Source organism: Nycticebus coucang, chromosome 6, assembly GCF_027406575.1.
Source record: "Nycticebus coucang isolate mNycCou1 chromosome 6, mNycCou1.pri, whole genome shotgun sequence".
In the NCBI taxonomy this organism is placed as follows: domain Eukaryota; kingdom Metazoa; phylum Chordata; class Mammalia; order Primates; family Lorisidae; genus Nycticebus; species Nycticebus coucang.
In genome coordinates, this window is record NC_069785.1 from 112,321,341 (window position 1) to 112,342,373 (window position 21,033).

General features: G+C 35.9%; 1 protein-coding gene across 6 annotated transcripts in view; it reads left to right on the plus strand.

The window, feature by feature from the left end:
• The window catches only part of ATM (ATM serine/threonine kinase), a 151,964-nt gene that overhangs the window by 19,165 nt on the left and 111,766 nt on the right, over window positions 1-21,033 (plus strand). For 5 of the 6 annotated variants that reach the window (XR_008380621.1, XM_053593919.1, XM_053593921.1 and 2 more), the window contains 9 exons: window positions 627-790; window positions 2,448-2,617; window positions 4,592-4,963; window positions 6,831-7,025; window positions 7,725-7,820; window positions 9,058-9,283; window positions 11,498-11,623; window positions 12,710-12,835; window positions 14,149-14,238. Coding sequence is in view for 5 of the 6 variants with exons in the window: in XM_053593919.1 (XP_053449894.1) it covers window positions 627-790; window positions 2,448-2,617; window positions 4,592-4,963; window positions 6,831-7,025; window positions 7,725-7,820; window positions 9,058-9,283; window positions 11,498-11,623; window positions 12,710-12,835; window positions 14,149-14,238 (1,565 nt within the window). In the remaining variant the exon portion in view is untranslated. The remainder of the gene's footprint in view (window positions 1-626; window positions 791-2,447; window positions 2,618-4,591; window positions 4,964-6,830; window positions 7,026-7,724; window positions 7,821-9,057; window positions 9,284-11,497; window positions 11,624-12,709; window positions 12,836-14,148; window positions 14,239-21,033) is intronic. The other variant, XM_053593923.1, reaches the window with a different exon arrangement.

Genomic DNA, 21,033 nt, shown 5'->3' on the forward strand with positions numbered 1-21,033 from the left:
TATTTAGCATTTTAGTTAACTACTTAAGGATGATTTGAAAATTGACAAGAGTGATGAACCTCCTAGAGAACATAATATTGTTTTAGGCTACATTAATAGATTTTTTTGGTACCTTGTTTGTGGGATTTAATAGCTCTATTGTTCTTCATAATAGACCATAGTTGGAGTTCACTAGATTTTGTGGAGGCAGCATTTTAAGAGGGACATAGATTGACTGGAGTGTTTTGGGAAAAATGACTGAGGTGATGAAAAAGTGTGGATAACATGTCGCTTGTAAACTAGTTGAAGAAACTAGTAATGTTTTTCTCTAGACAAAAAAAGACATAAGGAGAAGTCAGCCCGCATGCAAAAGAGGAAACATTCTGTTTGCCTCGGGAGAAAATAAATCAGAGAAAGGTGGATTTTAGATCAGAATATGCAAGAAATTTATAACAAATACAGTTACCTAAATGTAAAATGGACACTGTTATGAAGTAGAGTTTGTCAAGGATGTTTTCACAAGACACACTAGTATTAAATGGAAAGTTGGACCAGATGTCTGCTAATATCAATGTAGCTTGGCAGTGAAATAATTTTGAGAGTATTGGTATATATACACATTACATTATTATTTTTTTGTATTGCAGGTGCTTATGAATCAATAAAATGGCAAAGTATTTTATACAACTTATATGATCTCCTAGTAAATGAGATAAATCATATAGGAAGTAGAGGAAAATATTCTTCAGGATATCGTAATATTGCTGTCAAGGAAAATTTGATTGAATTGATGGCAGATATTTGTCACCAGGTATAGTAAATAGGTCATGTCACATTTCAAAATTTCCTGTTCTCCTTTTACTGGGCTTTCAAAACTTGTATCCTTATAAGAAGCCTATAGAATTATTCTGTGTATGAAACTATCCATAGTACTAAAAATATTTGTAATTACCCTTTTAATGTAAATCTTTTTGTGGTGTGGACTTAGTAAAAACTGATAATGAACTTATGCATTCTTAAAAGATTGTCTGTAGGAAATGAGACTCTAACCCTAATGGTTCTTTTTGTTAATTGATTCAGAATTCACATCTATTTTGACAGCTGTAATTCAGTCTGGGCATGGTGGCTCACACCTATAATCCCAGCACTTTGGTAGGGCAACGTGGGAAGATCGATTGAGGTTGGAAGTTTGAGAATGTACAACATAGTGAAACCCTGTCACTACAAAAAATAATAATTTAGCTAGGCATATACCTGTACTTCCAGCTACTGAGGAAGCTGAATCAGGAGGATTGCTGAGCCCAAGAATTCGAGGCTGCAGTGAGCTTTGATCGCGCCACTGCACTTCAGCTTGGGCAACAGAGTGACACCCTGTTTCTGTGAACAAAAAAAGAAAGAAAAGGAAGAAATTTGTAGGGTATTATTCAGTGGTTTTTAATGTTTTTACTATGTTATGCATCCATTACTACTAATATAAGAACATTTTTCATCACCCCAAAAAGACACCTTATTCCTATTTAGATTTCAGTGCTAATTCAGTTTCTCATAGCTCTTAGTGACCAGCCACTCATCTACTTTTAGCCTCTATGGATGTGCATATTTGGACATTTTGTTTAAATAGACACATACAATATGTTGTAGTCATTTGTGTCTGGCTTTTCTTAGCATAGTGGTTTCAGGGTTCATCCATGTTGTACCATGAATCAACACTTCTTTTCTTTTTATCCCTCAATAATATTCAGTTGTATGTGTGTACTACACTTTGCTAGTCTATTCATCAGTTGATAGCCTAATGTTTCTTTTTTTTTTTTTTTTTTGAAACAATCTTATTTTTCACCCTCGGTAGAGTGCCTTGTTGCAATCGTAGCTCATAGCAACCTCAAACTGTTGGGCTCAAGCGATTCTCTTGCTTCAGCCTCCCAAGTGGCTGGGACTACAGGTGCCCACTCAACGCCCAGCTATTTTTACAGACGGGGTCTTGCTCTTGCTCAGTCTGGTCTTGAACCTGTGAGCTCAGGTAATCTACCTGCCTCAGCCTCCAAGAGTGCTGGGCTTACAAGTGTGAGCCACCATACCTGGCCAGCCTAATGTTTCTTAAGTAAAACTTTTTTTCCCCAGAGATTTGATTAACTGTGTAGGTAGTAATGTCACTGTGTTAGATATTTTAATGGTAAATTAAAACATTTAATATCTTTGAGAATATAGGGTTTTTCCCTTTACTTTTAGATTTCTTGGTGCTTTAGTAAATATTCCCACCAAAGAAAACTAATACATCACTTCCTGAGAGTACTGTTACTTTTAACTGTCACATAAAATGTTTATTTCTTACTATGTTGTCATATTTCTATATAGTTTATTACTCTTGCTTTATCAGTTCCCTGTATTTTCATTTGAGAAAGAATGTTTATTTTCTTAATGAATTATGAAGAGGACAATAGCAATGAAAAAAGTGAGTTTTTCTTTTACAGGTTTTTAAGGAAGATACCAGATCCTTGGAGATTTCTCAGTCTTACACTACCACACAAAGAGGATCTGGTGATTATGGTGTACCTTGCAAAAGGAAGAAAATAGAACTAGGCTGGGAAGTAATAAAAGATCATCTTCAGAAGTCACAGAATGATTTTGATCTTGTGCCTTGGTAAAATGTTATCTTTTTCTCATTTGTGTCATTTTAGTCTCATTTATTTTTTGTCAGAAAACTTTCAGTAGAATCCTTTCATCTTTTTGGCCAGCACTAACTCATTTGTCTACTCCTAAGCCAATTATACTAGCAAAGGGAAATATAACTGTCATGGTGTGTTGAGGTCAGTCATTAATGGCACATCTGCTAGAACCTGGGGCAGGCCCCCCTTTGTTAATGACATTGTCATAGCAAGGTAAGAAGGGAGACGGGCTGTCTGGTAGGCAATCAGTAGTATCTTCTTGATGGAATTTACAGAGTTGTACAACTCAACATGCAATTTAATATGCATAACACCTTATATATAATAGAATTAGAATAGGAAGAAATTAAAGACAGCTTTCAGAAATCACAGAATATTGAGCTTATACCAAAGTAAAAGGTTATTTTTTCTTATTTTCTATGTTCTTTATTCTTATATAGCATTCACAAATATTTAAATAAAATAAATGAGGGAATTCTGTGGAAATACAAAATATTAGGTCTGATAGGGATGTTTAGAATTCATCCAGTTCAGCCCATTTTCTTTACTGAAAAGAAAATTGAAACCCAGAAAGATTAGGGAACTTGCTTAAGGACAGTTAAAAATCTATAATCAAAGTTGTGATTTATCTCTTTTTATTTTATACGCTGGTGAAATGTTTAAATATAAGTGACTTTAAATATAAGTGACTTGTGGGGAAAAAGCTTATTGGTTTAGAAACCTATTACTTAAGCTCATATTGAGGGTGCCTATTTCAGATTCTTTATTTTGTCTATTTAGTCAAGAGTTACTGAACACCTGTGTGCTAAACATGAGGGATACAGAGATGAATAACATAAGGTTCCTAAAGTAACACACATTGTAGGGAATTCACAGCAAGCATTTACTGAATTAACTGAATTAATGTCAAAACAGATTTTTGGGTTTCATTGTTTTCCTATTTTAGGGGAATAATTTTTGTGATTAAAGAACAGGATGGCAAGATAATTCAGAAGTAGAATGTTGCTAATTCATTATCTTTTCAAATTTTTACTTAAGAGAATTGTAACAACTTAGCCAAAACGTCAATCTTCCTGCCAACTTAGAACATTGGACCTACTAATTATTGAGCTAGTTTATTTTGAGAGTGGTGTGGAAAATGATGATGGTGATATTATAAGTAGAATATCAAAAGGGTACCTTGTCTATATATTTATTCTCTTAGTTTGTTAATGGGACTAAATAGTTTTTATGTTATCCTCTCTTTGTGTATGTTTATTTTGGATTGATAAAAGGTACGTATGTGGGCAGCGCCTGTGGCTCAGTCGGTAAGGCACCAGCCCCATATACTGGGGGTGGCGGGTTCAAACCTGGCCCTGGCCAAAACTGCAACCAAAAAATTAGCTGGGCGTTGTGGCGGGCGCCTGTAGTCCCAGCTACTCGGGAGGCTGAGGCAAGAAAATCGCTTAAGCCCAGGAGTTGGAGGTTGCTGTGAGCTGTGTGAGGCCACGGCACTCTACCGAGGGCCATAAAGTGAGACCCTGTCTCTACAAAAGAAAAAAAAAAAAATAAGGTACGTATGATTGGGTTACATTGTTTCCATTTGTTAGGTAGGATTCCAGTTATATTTGAGTCCTACACCCAGGAGGTGTGCTATATGGCCCTACATTGTACCCATTAGGTGGAAACTTACCAAGCCCCCTCTCTCTCCTATAGTTGAATTTAATTGTTTTTCTCTCATGTGGGCCTGTAGTTGTTCATCTACTAGTTTCAAATTAGCATTGAGTATATAGGCTGGTTTTCCATTCATGAGACACTTTACTAAGGAGCATGTTCTTTAACTCCATCTAGGTAAATGCAAAAAATATAAAGTCTCCATCTTTTTTATAACTGAATAGTATTCCATGGTATAAATATACCATAGTTTATTAATCCATCTGTGGATAGCCTCTTTTTTTGTTTTCTTTTAGGCTACAAATTACAGCTCAGTTAATATCAAAGTATCCTGTGAGTTTACCTACCTGTGAGCTATCTGCACTACTGATGATACTATACCAGCTTTTACCTCAACAGCGATGTGGGGAGCGCACGCCATATGTGTTACGATGCCTTATGGAAGTTGCATTGTGTCAAGCCAAGAAATCAGACCTAGAAAGCTCACAAATGTCAGATTTATCGAAACTCTGGAATAAAATTTGGTCTATTACCTTTCGTGGTTTAAGTTCTGAACAAATACAAGCTGAAAGCTTTGGCTTAGTTGGAGCTATAATTCAAGGTGGTTTAGTTGAGGTTGACAAAGAATTCTGGAAATTATTTACTGGGTCAGCTTGCAGACCTTCGTGGTAAGTTTAATAGGAATTGTGTCAGATTTTATAGGTATATGCACATGCGCACACACCCATCCTTGATTAGTTTCAAAGTCTGTTACTTCAATTAAGGAAAAGTTAAATTCTATTGTTCCCAGGTTATGAGTGGGATAGGTTCTGTAGGTTTGTTCTTAAGTTGAATTTGTATGTAAGTTGGAACAAGTACATTTGCCTATGATTACTTGTAATAGCCTCTGTTCATAACTGTAAGTTCTGTGTCAGTTAGATGCTTGTAACTTGGGACTGACTTTAAAAGTCCCTGTTCATAAGTGCGAGTTGTACATAAGTCAGATGTTTGTAAGTTGGGGATCACCTGTATTTCAGATGCTTCTGTTGTTTGGCCAAGGAAGCCTTAATAAATGCATAAGTAAATGTGAATTTAGTTTCAAATGTTGAGAGATTACTAAAGGCTAGTTTTAAAGAATTTCTTTTTATAAATTACAAAATTTTTTGTTTATAGGTAATAAATATACATATTTTCAAGGTACATGTGATAATTTCATACACTTACATAATCAAATCAGGGTAACTTGGATGTAAGGGGTTGCCAAAAGAATGTATACACATTCTATGAAAGGATGACTATTAATGACTATGAAAGGAAAAAACTATTAATTTCAGAGTCTAAAAAAAAAATAGTAATGCTCAAGTCACGTTTGACTTGTGCAATTACAAGAGATTCATGGTACAGTATATAAGGTAATGTTATCAGTATATATTCAGTAATATACTTTCAATACAGATTTTTCCTTTCTTAAAGTGTGTATACATTTTATTGGCACCCTCTGTACATCACCTTAAATATTTATCTTCTCTTTTTAGTTAGGAACATTTGAATTACTCTCTTCTAGCTATTTTGAAATATACAACAGATTGTTTACTGTAATCATCCTACTGATCTATCAAATACCAGATCTTATATCTTCTATAAATATGTATTTATATCCGAAAGAATTTCTTCAAAGAATTATTTATTTTAAATTTCTTTTATAGGTAATTTATAATTTGTTAAATATTCATGAAACTAATTTTTTTTGTAGTATTGTGTGCTGTTATTTTAAGAATTTTTTTTTTTTTTTTTGGAGACAGAGTCTCACTTTGTTGCCTTTGGTAGAGTGCTGTGGTGTCAGCTCACAGCAACCTCAAACTCTTTTTTTTTTTTTTTTTTGTAGAGACAGAGTCTCACTGTACCGCCCTCGGGTAGAGTGCTGTGGCGTCACACGGCTCACAGCAACCTCTAACTCTTGGGCTTACGCGATTCTCTTGCCTCAGCCTCCCGAGCAGCTGGGACTACAGGCGCCCGCCACAACGCCCGGCTATTTTTTGGTTGCAGTTTGGCCGGGGCTGGGTTTGAACCCGCCACCCTCGGCATATGGGGCTGGCGCCCTACTCACTGAGCCACAGGCGCCGCCCAGCAACCTCAAACTCTTGGGTTCAAGTAATTCTCTTGTCTCATCCTGCCTAGTAGCTGGGACTACTACGGTTGCCCACTACAACGCCCGCTATTTTTAGAGATGGGGTCTTGCTCTTGCTCTTGCTCAGCTGGTCTGGAACCCATGAGCTCGGGCAGTCCATCCCTCTCAGCTTCCCAGAATGCTGGGATTACAGGTGAGCCACCACACCTGGCTATGAGATAGTTTTCAGTCAAGTATTTTCTCATATGTCATCAGACTTTTTTCAATGTTTGTGTTTATTTAATCAACAAAAGTTGAATAAATTGACTACATGTGTATGCCTGGTACTGTCCTCAGCATTGGAGGCACAGTGGTAAATAAGATAGACATGGTCTCTGTACCTCAAACAGCCTAGTTTTAACAATTGTCTTTTTTTTTGTTTGTTACAGTCCTGCAGTATACTGTTTGACTTTGGCACTGACCATCAGTGTAGTTCCAGAAACAGTAAAAATGGGAATAGAACAAAACATATGTGAAATAAATGGAAGTTTTTCTTTAAAGGAATCGATTATGAAATGGCTCTTACTCTATCAGTTAGAGGATGGCTTAGAAGACAGTACAGAACTGCCTCCAATTCTTCACAGGTAATTTCAGTCAATTAGCATGCTTCCTATTTTTGGTTTTACAAGGCTCCTTTTGCTTATTTGATACCAGACAGCTTTATTTTATAGGGATAATATAGGATTTCTCAGAATTAGCCTTACACATTCCCTTTGATCACTTCTGAAATAAAAGGTCTCAGTATGAGAATATAGGGGGTCTGCATGAAGAATATGCATGTAATTCTTTGAATGTTTGTGTTCCTTTGTGATCTAATATAAATAGGTCCATATATCTGATTTAGGTGGATTCTGGATCCTTAGTTGTAATCGGAATATCTTCTGGGTGAAATATTTATATTTGGGTTAGATCATAAGAGGAAGACGAAATAAGACCTTGCCCACTTAATCTTTCCACTGATGGTAATTGAAACTGAATGATTGGGAAACATCTTTAGATCCTAGTACATTTGCTTTAATGTCACAACATTTTATGTATTTAAGAAATGATCTTAAAAACTATGATTCTGTTTCCAAGTAGTATTGAAAATGGTAGTAATTTAATGTGTGTTCTGTTCAAATTCTCCTTTCAGATATTAAGAAATTCAGTAGAGATGAAAGTAATTTTAATTTGGATCTAAATTTTAGAGGTCGAGATTTATAGCCAAAAGTGGGTGTTAAAGTTTAAAGAATTCTGTAATTGGCTTTTAGCGTTTAAGTGAATCTTCTTATTTGTCTTTATAGTAATTTTCCTCATCTTGTAGTGGAGAAAATTCTTGTGAGTCTCACTATGAAAAACTGTAAAGCTGCAATGAATTTTTTTCAAAGTGGGCCAATATGGTATGTTATCTAATAAGAGTTTTGTGTTATTTTTAGATACTAGTTTTAATTACAGAGATAATTTTAGGGTAGTAGTTACATATTAATAATTATGAACTAAATTGGTAAAGTAAAAGAAAAAGTGATAACTGTTGGGGAAAAACTTTTTTTTTCAGTTTTTGGCCGGGCTGGGTGTTTGAACCCACCACCTCCAGTATATGGGGCTGGCGCCCTACTCCTTTGAGCGACAGGTGCCATCCAGGGAAAAACTTTTAATTTAGTGACTGTGATCTATGTTCTGTAATTTAAGATTACTCTTTTTTAATGCTGTACAGTATAACATTACAAGTGCCACTGGGAAAAATTAAATGGCTATGATAGGAAATTAAGAACATAAAGTTTATGTGAACTGAATTCTTAAAGATGTGACCCATTTTTGTACATTAAGGACGATTTGACATATTTAAAAACTAATGATCATTGAAAACAAGAATAAATCTAAAAACCTGATTTAAGAGACTTATGTTTTATCTCTGTGACTAAAAATGACTCGCTGGATGAAGATTCCTGATTTCCCTCAAGAGGGCATAAAATGGCCTGGTGTGATGGCTTGCGCCTGTAATCCCAGCACTCTGGGAGGCCGAGGTGGGTGGATTGCCTGAGCTCACAGGTTCGAGACCAGCCTGAGCAAGAGTGAGACCCTGTCTCTAAAAAAAAGAAAAAAAAATAGCTGGGCATTGTGGTGGGCACATGTAGTCCCAGGTACTTGGAGGCCAAGACAAGAGAATCGCTTGAGCCCAAGAGTTTGAGGTGCTGTAAGCTTAGATACCAGGGCACTCTACCATGTATGAAAGTGAGACTCTGTCTCAAAAAAATAAAAAGGCATAAAATGAAAAATATCCTACATTTTGGAGAAACTGAAGGTGAAAAAAGGTACATGTTTTCGGTTAGTGTTATTCTCAATGTTTATTTCCTGTGTTTTGTTTTTTAAAATTTCTGGATTTGCTTTTGAAATTGTAAGTTGTATTTCTCTTGGCTATGATAGTAAAGTTTGCTACTGAATAATGAAATTTGGTACAAGTAGGTATCAGTCCAAACAAGAGAAACACTTAAGTGAATATTAATTGTATAAGCAGTCTTTGAATGATGTAGATGCTAGGTTAATGTTTTCATTTATAATACATTGGTAATTATGTGTTAGCATTAAGCTGAAGCATTAGGTAGTTTGATTGTAATTAAATATCTTACTTTATTGAAGTGAGCACCACCAAAAAGATAAAGAAGAGCCTTCCTTCTCAGAAGTAGAAGAACTGTTTCTTCAGACAACGTTTGATAAGATGGACTTTTTAACTTATGTCGAAGAAAGTGATACAGAAGAACACCAATCTAGTATTGGGTTTTCTGTCCACCAGAATCTGAAGGAATCACTGGACCACTATCTTTTGGGATTATCAGAACAACTTCTGAATTATTACTCATCTGAGGTGAGATGCTGGAAAAAAAAGAACTAAAGCTTGTGTTTCATTCAACTATGGTAGACTGTCAGGAAGGAGAAATAGGGGCAGGAAAAGGCACTCAAGATGGTAACAGGCTTGGTTTTAAAAGTATAATGACAGTATAGGAATACAAATAGAGAACACTTGGTATGAACCTAGGAAAACTGATAAATAATTTGAGTATTTCTTTGTACTGGGAATTCTAGCAGATGTAAAAGAATAATTTAGGCTTGTGGGAAATATTAAGGGTTTTAGCATAGTGAGTACATGATGAAGAGAACCTCTGAATACATAGGAGGGAGATATTACAGTAACAGAAAAGGACACAATTTAAACAGATCTAATGGATTTTGGTGCTATTTGAAGAGGGAGAAAGGTAATAAAGATAATAAATGGACTTGCAGTTTCTCCTTTTTTTTTTTCTTCTTTAATTTCTGGTTAATGTGAAGGTACAAGCAACCAGGTCACAGTGTTTGAGTTTTTTAGGTAGAGTCCATCTTGTGGTTGTGTCATGCACCCACATGCCCCTACATTGTACCCATTAAGTGGGAGCACACCAATCCCGCCCTTCCTCCCCTCTTCCTTTCCACTCACCCTTCCTCCAATGTGAATTGAGTTTTACTCCTATTTGGGTGTGGGTATGTATTAGATTGTCTACAGGCTTTATAGTAATATTGAGTACATTCAATATTTACTTTTCTATTGTACCCTCAATGAATCCTCAACAATAAAAAAAAAATATTTACTTTTCCATTCTTGTGATACTTTACTAAGAAAAATATGCTTCAACTCCATTCAGGTTAATACAAAAGATGTAAAGTCTTCATGGTTTTTAGTGGCTGAATAGTATTCCATGGTGTACGTACACCACAATTTGTTAATCCATTCCTGGGTTGGTGGGCATTTAGGTTATTTTGACATCTGAGTGATTATAAATTGAACTGTAATAAACAGTCTAGTGCAAATGTCTTTATGATAAAATGATTTGTTTGTTCCTCTGGGTAGATGCCTAGTAGATCTTCCTCAAATGGGAGCTCTGATTTGGGTTCTGTGAGGATTCCCTGTACTTCTTTCCAAAGAGCTTGCATGAGTTTGTAGTGTCATGATTTCCCATTTATTTTAGAGGTCATTCAGGAATTTCTCATCTATGGTTTTTTTTCCTCATAAAATTACAAATTCTCTTCATATGTGCTATTCTCTTGCCAAAGCTCCGTTTGTTTTAACAAATGTCTTTCTCCTTCTTTGTATTTAAATCATTTATATGTCAAAATATTTTCTTAATCTTAGTCATAGTAATTTTTCATCTTTTAATTTTCGTAGTGCTTAAATTTGTAATGGCAGTTGAAATCTTTTTTGTAATATGGATATTTACATATTTTTTTGTACACAAATATCTCTTAAATTGTATCATAAGCTCCCTAAGGAGTATATATGTCTTTATTAATCTTTATATCCTCCACAAAAATGCTTGGTGCTAGTTTATGTAGTCTAAAAAGCTGAGTAAGTCAGGCACTTGTTCTTCTGAAGCTTAAAATGTCATTTTAATGTATCTTTATTTGAATCTAATTTGTGCTCATTTTCTAGGATTTGTAGACCTTTATTTTCCTATCAGACTTTTTTCTTTTCTTTCATCCCTACCTCAGATATTTAAGGTCCTATGTTTGTAATACACTGTGCCACTGTAAGAGGAGATATCCTCCTTGGTCATTGGGCTGTTTTTTTTAAGAAACCTGTTTATCATAACTTATCTTTTTTTTTTTTTTTTTTTTTGTAGAGACAGAGTCTCACTGTACCACCCTCGGGTAGAGTGCCGTGGCGTTACATGGCTCACAGCAACCTCTAACTCTTGGGCTTACGCGATTCTCCTGCCTCAGCCTCCCGAGCAGCTGGGACCACAGGCGCCCGCCACAACGCCCGGCTATTTTTTTTTTGTTGCAGTTTGGCCGGGGCTGGGTTTGAACCCGCCACCCTCCGCATATGGGGCCGGCGCCCTACTCACTGAGCCACAGGCGCCGCCCTATCATAACTTATCTATAGTGATTTCTTAGATGTTTTTAGAGGTGTTCAGAATAGGCCACCTTTAACTCGGGTATCTGAACTTTTCTAAATATGTACAGAAAGTTTGTTGTTATAAAAGGTGATTCTAGAACATACAAAATTATTTATGAGATATGTATATTTTTATTTTTCATTTACTTTAAGATTACAGACTCAGAAATGCTTGTCCGGTGTTCACGTCTTTTGGTAGGTGTTCTTGGCTGCTACTGTTATGTGGGTATAGTAGCTGAAGAAGAAGCATATAAGTCAGAATTATTCCAGAAAGCCAAGGTAGGACAATTTTATGGTAATAAGGTTTTAGATAAATTTAAATGAAACGTATTCCTGGGAAAATTATTATATTTGTTTGGAAAACATCAAATTTTATATAGGATAGACCTCTTTTTCTCATTTAAGCAGCCTGAGAAGAAATGATACTATGTGCCCTTCTTTAAGATTTGAAAATATTGTAATCCAACTATAAATATAGTAAATGAAATAATCTCACATGAACATTTAGTCTCATTAACATAAATACTGATTTTTGTACTTTTATTTTTTTCATTATAAAGTTTATTTTTTAATTAAATCATAACTTTGTACATTTATGCATTTATGGGGTTCAGGGTACTGCTTCGATATACAAAGTGAAATGTTTACATTGAACTAAGTAACACATCCATCACAATTATACTCATTTCTTAATAGTTTCAAAATGTACCATTGCATCATGTACATTAGGTGAGGTTCCCCCAAATAACCTCCCTCCTCCCATTTCCCGCCTCCCCTCTCCTCTCTCCTCTTCCCTTCTACTTTCTGGATTATAGTTATGTTTTGCCATTCATATGAGTGTGTAAGTGGTTATATATTGATTCATGCTAGTATTGAATACATTGGATACTTTTTTTCCATTCTTGAGATAACTTTACTAAGAAGAATGTTCCAGCTCCATCCAGGTAAACATAAGAGATGTGAAGTCTCCATCTTTTTTTATGGCTGCATAGCATTCCGTGGTAAACATATACCACAATTGGTTAATCCATTGGAAAGAAGTTTGATTTTTTTACTTTTAGAAGTTTTATCTGTGATCAGTATACCAAAGAATCCTTGATTAATGTTGTCAATCGAGTAGGCTGTAAGCATGAAACTCTTTTTCAGCTCTTAGGAGTAGTCTATCAATGGTAGACTACTACAATGGTTTATTGTAGAGAACAGGGTATAAGATTTGTCCTTTTAAAATTATTTTATAATTTTTAATTATATGATGTGTAATTTCTGAAAACACCCAATTTTATTATCACTTACTTGAATCATTAAAAAGCAATGGTAAACTTTAATTTTAATTGGAATTTGACTTCTTGCTTCTGTTTTTCATAGGCTCTAATGCAATGCGCAGGAGAAATTATCACTCTGTTTAAAAATAAGACAAATGATGAATCCACAATTGGTATATTGAGAAATATGATGCATCTATGTATAAGTTGCTTGTGTAACTGTACCAAGGTAAGATATTCTAGTATAGTGTGTTCAGGCTATTGATTGCTCGTTAGTGGTATTATTGTTTTTTGGTCCATTCATAAGTTTATAATCTGATTTAGAATTAAATTGGGCCGGACATGGTGGCTCACGCCTGTAATGCCAGCGCTTGGGAAGCCAACACAGGTGGCTTGCCTGAGCTTACAGGTTTGTGACCAGCCTGAGCCAGAGTGAAGCCTTGTCTCTAAAAGTAGCTGGGCGTTATGGCAGTCGCCTGTAGTCTAAGCTGCTTGGGAGGTTGATGCAAGAGGATCATTTGAACCCAAGAGTTTGAGGTTGCTGTGAGCTAAGACACCACAACACTTTACAAAGGGTCACCTGAGTGAGACAGAAAATAAATACATCTATAAATAAAATTAAATCGAATGGCAAATGTAATATGGAATAAAGCAATAAAATAGGTAATCTTGAGTTTTTCATGAAATGAATTTTACCATTTCAGGAAGTTTCTTTTTGTGTGTTTGTTTGGGTTTTTTTTAGAGACAGAGTCTCACTTTGTTATCCCTAGTAGAGTGCTGTGGCATCCATCATAGCTCACAGCACCCTCAGCCTCTTGAGCTCAAACGATTCTCTTGCCTCAGCCTCCCAAGTGTCTGAGACTACAGGTACCCGCCACAATGCCTGGCTACATTTCAGGAAGTTTTCTGACATTGTGTATAATTACAGAGGTGACTATTTTATTGAAGAATGTTTTCGGTGTTGACTATGGACTTCTGTGCATACCACTGTACTAGGAGCAGTGAGCATCACAAAGATAAATAACTACAGTACATACTTTTGTCTAGATCAACTAACATTACTGTATAGAAAGACTGCTACTGTATGTAATCTTTGTTTTGATTTGAAGCAGACTTTCGGTGTAGCTGAGCCAGCCAGAATATTGGTAATAATTGGAAATATCTTTGAAAGCTAATATTAATGCACTGCCATATATCAATATTATCAACATATATTTTTAGTTTTGTAATGTGTTTTTCTGCCTTTTTGTATAAGTGGGAAAGGAGAGAAGTAGAAGAATAAACTCTTGTCTATAATTATTGTTTACTTATGTTTAGGGTCAATAGGTGGCACTTTAACGTTCGTACTTTGTTGGTAAGTACAGTGAAGGGCATGTGCTATAGTTATTACTCTAAGAAAAGAGGTTCACATTTTTGAAGCAACTTATGTCCTGGTCCTGTTAGCAAACTATTTAATGTACATTTTATTCAAAATAGAGAAAATGTTATCTGCCAAGAATAATTGTTACTTTTTTGTTGCTTGATTCTTTGTCTTAATTATAGAAAAATCCAAATAAGATGGCTTCTGGCTTTTTCCTACGACTGTTAACATCAAAACTGATGAATGACATGGCAGATATTTGTAAAAGTTCAGTAAGTATGCTTCTGTTTTACTATCATTTTTTTCTCTTTTATTAAATCATAACTTTGTACATTTATGCATTTATAGGGTTCAGGGTACTGCTTCGATGTACAATGTGAAATGTTTACATTGAACTAAGTAACACATCCATCACAATTATACTCATTTCTTAGTAGTTTTGAAATGTACCATTGCATCATGCATATTAGGTAAAGGTCTCCCCAAATAACCTCCCTCCTCCCATATGCCCCCTCCCCTCCCCTCCCCTCTCTCTCCTCTTCCCTTCTACTTTCTGGGTTATAGTTATGTTTTGCCATTCGTATGAGTGTGTAGGTGGTTATATATTGATTTCATAGTAGTATTGAATACATTGGATACTTTTTTTTTCCATTCTTGAGATACTTTACTAAGAAGAATATGTTCCAGCTCCATCCAGGTAAACATAAAAGATGTGAAGTCTCCATCTTTTTTTATGGCTGCATAGTTAATCCATTCATGGGTCGATGGGCACTTGGGCTGTTTCCATGTCTTTGCTATTATGAATTGGGCTGCAATAAACATTCTGGTGCAAATGTCTTTGTTGTAAAATGATTTTTGATCATCTGGGTATATACCTAGTAGAGGAATTGCAGGATCGAACAGTAGGTCTACCTTTAGTTCCTTGAGTGTTCTCCAAACGTCTTTCCAAAAAGGTTGTATTAGCTTGCATTCCCACCAGCAGTGTAGATGCGTTCCCTTCTTTCCACATCCATGCCAACATCTGTAGTTTTGGGATTTTGTGATGTGGGCTAATCTTACTGGAGTTAGATGATATCTCAAAGTGGTTTTAATTAGCATTTCTCTGATGATTAAGGATGACGAGCATTTTTTCATGTGTTTGTAGGTGATGTGCTTGTCTTCATCAGAGAAGTTTCTGTTCAAGTCTCTTGCCCACATATTTATTCCTTTCTTATTGATTAGTTTGAGTTTTCTGTAGATTCTAGTTATTATACCTTTGTTGGAAGCATAACCAGGAAAAATCTTCTCCCATTCTGAAGGTTGTCTGTTTGCTTTACTTACTGTGCTCTTGGCTGTGCAAAAAGCTTTTTACTTTGATCAGATCCCAGTAATGTATTTGTGGGGTTGCATCAGTTGCCTGGGGGTCCGCTTTATAAAATACTCTCCCAGGCCAATTTCTTCAAGTGTTTTCTCTGTACTCTCTTCTAGTATTTTTATAGTTTTATATCTTAAGTTTAAATCTTTTATCTTGTGAGAATTAATTTTTGTTAATGGTGAAAGGTGGGGGTGCAGGTTCAGTCTTCTACAGGTTGCTAGCCAGTTCACCCAGCACCATTTGTTAAGTCTTTCCCCCACTGAATATTTTTGATAGGCTTGTCAAAGATCAAATGACAATCAGTAGCTAGGTTCATCTCTTGGGTTCTCTATTCTGTTCCATAAATCTACCACTCTGTTTTTGTGCCAGTACCATGCTGTTTTGAGCACTGTAGATTTATAGTATGGCCTGAAGTCTGGTAACATGATACCTCCTGATTTGTTCTTACTTCTGAGTAATGTATTTGCTATTCGAGGTTTTTTCTGATTCCATATAAAATGAAGTACTATTCTTACAAGTTCTTTAAAATATGACAATGGTGCTTTAATAAGTATTGCATTAAATCTGTAGATTGCTTTGGGTAATAAGGACATTTTAACAATGTTGATTCTTCCCAGCCACGAGCATGGTATGTTTTTCCATTTGTTAACATTTTCAGCTATTTTCTTTCTCAGAGTTTCATAGTTCTCTTTATAGACATCTTTCACGTCCTTTGTTAGGTAAATTTCCAGATATTTCATCTTCTTGGGCACTATTGTGAAAGGAATAGAGTCCTTGACTATATTTTCAGCTTGACTATTGTTGGCATATATAAAAGCTACTGACTTGTAAGTGTTGATTTTGTATCCTTTATTCCTTGATCAGTTCTAAGAGTTTTGAAGTTGAGTCCCTGGGATTTTCCAGGTATAGTATCATATCATCAGTGAAGAGTGAGAGTTTGATCTCCTCTGACCCTATTTGGATATCCTTGATTGCCTTCTCTTGCCTGATTGCGATGGTTAAGATTTCCATTACTATGTTGAATAGTAGTGGGGACAGTGGGCATCCTTGCCTCGTTCCTGATCTGATTGGAATGTTTTCAATTTTATACCATTCAATATGATACTGGTTGTGGGTTTGCTGTAGATAGCCTCTATCAGTTTAAGAAATGTCCCTTCTATGCCTATTTTATTAAGAATTCTGATCATGAAAGGATGCTGGATATTATCAAAGGCTTTTTCTGCATCAATTGAGAGAATCATATGGTCTTTGTTTCTTATTTTATTGATGTGATGTATTATAATTATAGATTTGTGTATGTTGAACCAACCCTGTAACCCTGGAATAAAACCAACTTGATCATGGTGTATAATTTTTTTTATGCATTGTTTGAATTCTGTTTGCTAAGATCTTGTTGAATATTTTTGCATCGATTATCATAAATAATATTGGTCTGTAATTTTTCTTCTTTGTTGGGTCCTTTCCTGGTTTGGGTATCAGGGTGATACTTGCTTCATAGAATGTGTTGGGAAGTATTCCTTCTTTTTGTATGCTTTGGAAAACGTTGTATAATATAGGTACTAGTTCCTCTTGACGGGTTTGATAGAATTTGGATGTGAAGCCATCTGGTCCCGGACTTTTCTTTTTTGGGAGATTTTGTATTGTTGATGCTATTTCAGTGGTTGATATAGGTCTAGTCAAGATTTCTAATTCTTTCTGGTTGAGTCTAGGAAGGTGGTGTGCTTCCAGGTATTGGTTCATTTCCTTCAGATTTTCATATTTCTGGGAATAGAGATTTTTGTAGTAATCATTGAGGATTTTTTTGGTATTTCTGAAGTGTCTGTTATTTCTCCTTTATTGTTTCTGATAGATGATATTAGAGATTTTACTTTTCTATTTCTGGTTATGTTGGCCAACGGTTTATCAATTTTGTTAATCTTTTCCAAAAACCAACTTTCTATTTGGTTGATCTTCCGAATGATTCTTTTGTTTTCAATTTCATTTAATTCTTCCCTAATTTTGGTTATTTCTTTTTTTCTCCTGGGTTTGGGGTTGGAATGTTCTTCCTTTTCCAGTTGCTTGAGATGATCCATTAAATTGTTGGCTTCGTCTCTTTCTGTTTTCTTGATGAAGGCTTCCAATGCTATAAATTTTCCTTTTAGGGCTGTCTTTGCAGTATCCCACAGGTTTTGATAATTTATGTCTTCATTATCATTTTGTTCCAAAAATTTGGTGATTTCCTTCTTAATCTTGTCTTTGACCCACCTATCATTCAGCCTAAGATTATTTGGTTTCCATGACTTTGTTTGAGTTTGAAGATTCCTGTTGCTTTTATTCCATGATGGTCCGAAAAGATACAAGGATTAATTTCTACACTGTTAAATTTGCTGAGGTTAGACTTGTGTCCTAGGATATGATCTATTTTGGAGGATGACCCGTGGACTGATGAGAAGAATATATATTCAGTTTTATTAGGGTGCAATGTTCTGTAGGCGGTCTGTAAAGTCTGTTTGTTCTAGGGTCAGGTTTAAGTCTAATATTTCCTTGTTTAGTTTCTTCATGGAGGATATATCCAAAACTGTCAAAGGAGTGTTAAAATCTACAGCTATTATATTGCAGGAAGATATCAAGTTGTTCATATCCATTAGGGTCTGCTTTATGAATTGAGGAGCATTCTGGTAGGTGCATAAATGTTAATTATCGAAATCTCTTCATGTTGGGTGTTTCCCTTCACAAATATGTAGTGACCTTCCTTATTTTTCTTTATCTTTGTTGGTTTAAAGCCAATTGTGTCTGCTACTAAAATTGCAACCCCTGCTTTTTTCTGGTTTCCATTTACCTGTATTATACAGCTCCATCCCTTCACCCTGAGTCTATTTTCATCCTTTAAGGTAAGGTGAGTTTCTTGCAAATGGCAGATGTCTGGTCTGAGTTTATGTATCCAGTCAGCCAGCCTGTGTCTCTTTAGAGGATAATTTAAACCATTCACATTGAGAGAATTGATAAGCCTGGTTGTGTTTTGGGTGCCTTGATTTTTAGTTATCCAGCGGACATTTTTAATCCTTTCACCATTGTAGAAGTTGGGTTTTGTTCAAAAATTCCTGGGCGAGTTTACTTTTACTATCATGTTTAATTGATTCAAATATGTGTAATTTTTTCTTTTTTTTTTTTTTATTGTTGGGGATTCATTGAGGGTATAATAAGCCAGGTTACACTGGTTGCAATTATTAGGTAAAGTCCCTCTTGCAATCATGTCTTGCCCCCATAAAGTGTGCAAATATGTGTAATTTTTTCTTGTTGAAATATCTCTTAAATAGGGATGCATCTTCCAAGGGCCATAAAGTGAGACTCTGTCTCTACAAAGAAAAAGAAAATAGGGATGTATCTCAATGACATATAGCCTCATGTTTTTATAAATGTGGAAATTAAATAAAGTTGTTTGATTTTAGAGAGGGAAATATTTGATTACTTCTTCATATTCTTGCATAAGGGCTGCCTTCTAGTTTCTCAATAAATAATGGACTAAAAGATTGGGAACAAATTACCCAACTTCATACCTATTTTAGTGCAACATTATACCAAAATTCAAAATACAGTAGAACCTGTATCATTGACAACTTTCCTACATTGACCACCTTGTTAAGTTTACTTTATTTTCATAGACCAGACATGCATCACATTTGTTCTGTACAAAATTCAACTCTTTATGCTGACCACCTCTGTAACTTGTATCTTGACCACTTGGACTGTGACACACTATATTAATTTCCCCTCTATAATTTGACCCGTTGAGTCCACTATGTGCCAAGGGGTATAAGGCCTGGGCTTTGCCCCTTAGTTCTATTATTTTTTTCTTTAGTATAAGTTCTTTTTTCATGTTTTATTGTTACTATATGTTGGATTGGGCCTTCTATCCTATTGTTTATCACATATTGCAGAAGATTTTTTTCAACTTGAAGGAATTGTCTGAATTATAGGTACATCCTACAGTTACTGAAAAATTTTATAGTTAGTTGAGGTATGGGCCAAAGGAAAGAACTCAAAGAGCTGACACTGAAAGAAAAGGTTGGTTTTGTACATTTTCTGGAAAGCAGCAGCCAAAGACAGTGAAAATTTTGGTGTTCACAAGACCATAGTTAGCAACATCTAAAAATGTAAACTTGAGGTTTTGGAGAGATATGGTAAGGAAAGTGGAGATCTACAGCAGAAAAGGAAAACTTCCCTCCATGAAGTCAGTGGAGCTACATTAAGCTGGTCAAACAAATGAGGGCAGTAAATGCCCAAATTGCCCAGCCAATGATCCAAGAAGTTGCTTAAAAATCCACATGAGTTTTCAGAGTGTCAGATTCCCAAGCATTAAGTGATTGGCTCTAGAAATTTAAACTGTGGCACAAGATCTCCCAAAAAGTCTTGTGTGGTGAATCCAATGAAGTTCTAGTTGAAGTTGTATAAGAGTTCATTGAACAGTTTCTGGAATTCGCCAGAGACTTCACACATGATGACATCTTTAATGCTGAGCAGTGCAAACTTTTTCAGGGTGATGCCTGACAGGAACCTTATCATGAAAGGTGACAAATGGAAGAGCAGAAAGTTTTCCAAGGCACGTTTCACAGTTCTGCTTGTACTAGCTCAGCCAGATTGAAGCTAAAGTCCTTGGTGACTGGTAAATTAGCAAAGCCATGCAAATTGAAGAACCTGAGGCCCAAAGACCTCCCTGTCACTTGGAGATTAAATGCACATGGATGACTGGTGCTCTGTTTGAGGAGTGGGTACAGATATCTAATGAGAAATAAAGAAGAAACAGTCTATGCTACTGATAGTAGAGACCTGTTTAGCCACCTGCAATCATCTCACCCATATGACATTGAAATTTCTGCCTCCAAACCTGACCTCAAAAATCCAACCTCTTGACTAGGGTATTATCAGAACATTTAAAAAAGCACTATTGACCCCAGCTCCTGTTGAGGGTCATTACTAAAACATAGATCTGTGGTTCACCTGTGGAAGCATCTTCATGTGCTGCATCAGTTAACACTCCAGAAACTGTCCTCTGGATCATTTCTTCTTGGAATAAAGTTCAGTCAGAAATGATACAGAAGTAGGCTTGGCGCCTGTGGCTCAAGTGGCTAAGGCTCCAGCCACATGCTGGAGGGTTTGAATCCAGCCCGGTGTCCACCAAACAACAATGACGGCTGCAACCAAAAAATAGCTGGGTGTTGTGGCGGGCGCCTGTAGTCCCAGCTATTTGGGAGGTGGAGGCAGGAGAATCGCTTGAGCCCAGGAGTTGGAGGTTGCTATGAGCTGTGATACCACGGCACTCTACCCAGGGGGACAGCTTGAGGCTCTGTCTCAAAAAAAAAGAAAGATACAGAAGTATCTCAAGGAAGTGGGAATTTGTCACAATCCAAGAGCATGGTGAAAGGCCCCATCAGATAGTCCATCTCATATTACAGAATTTGAAGGAATAGATTGTGAAGGTCTTGTTGCAGTGGATGATGAGGTGGCAACTTGTAATAAAATTGACTCAGAAGCAGTTTTTCAAATGATGCTGACCGAAGTACAGACGAATATAAAAGTGCATGAAGCAGCTGATGAAGTGGAAAAAGCAAGTGTAACATACAAAAAGCAGAGACTCCAAAAATGAGGATGTCAGGCATCTGATAATGCAGTTGAAGTCATTTGCTATGGAAAAATGCCTAGGTATGCTGAGTAGTGTAGCCTGTGTTGAGTGTGT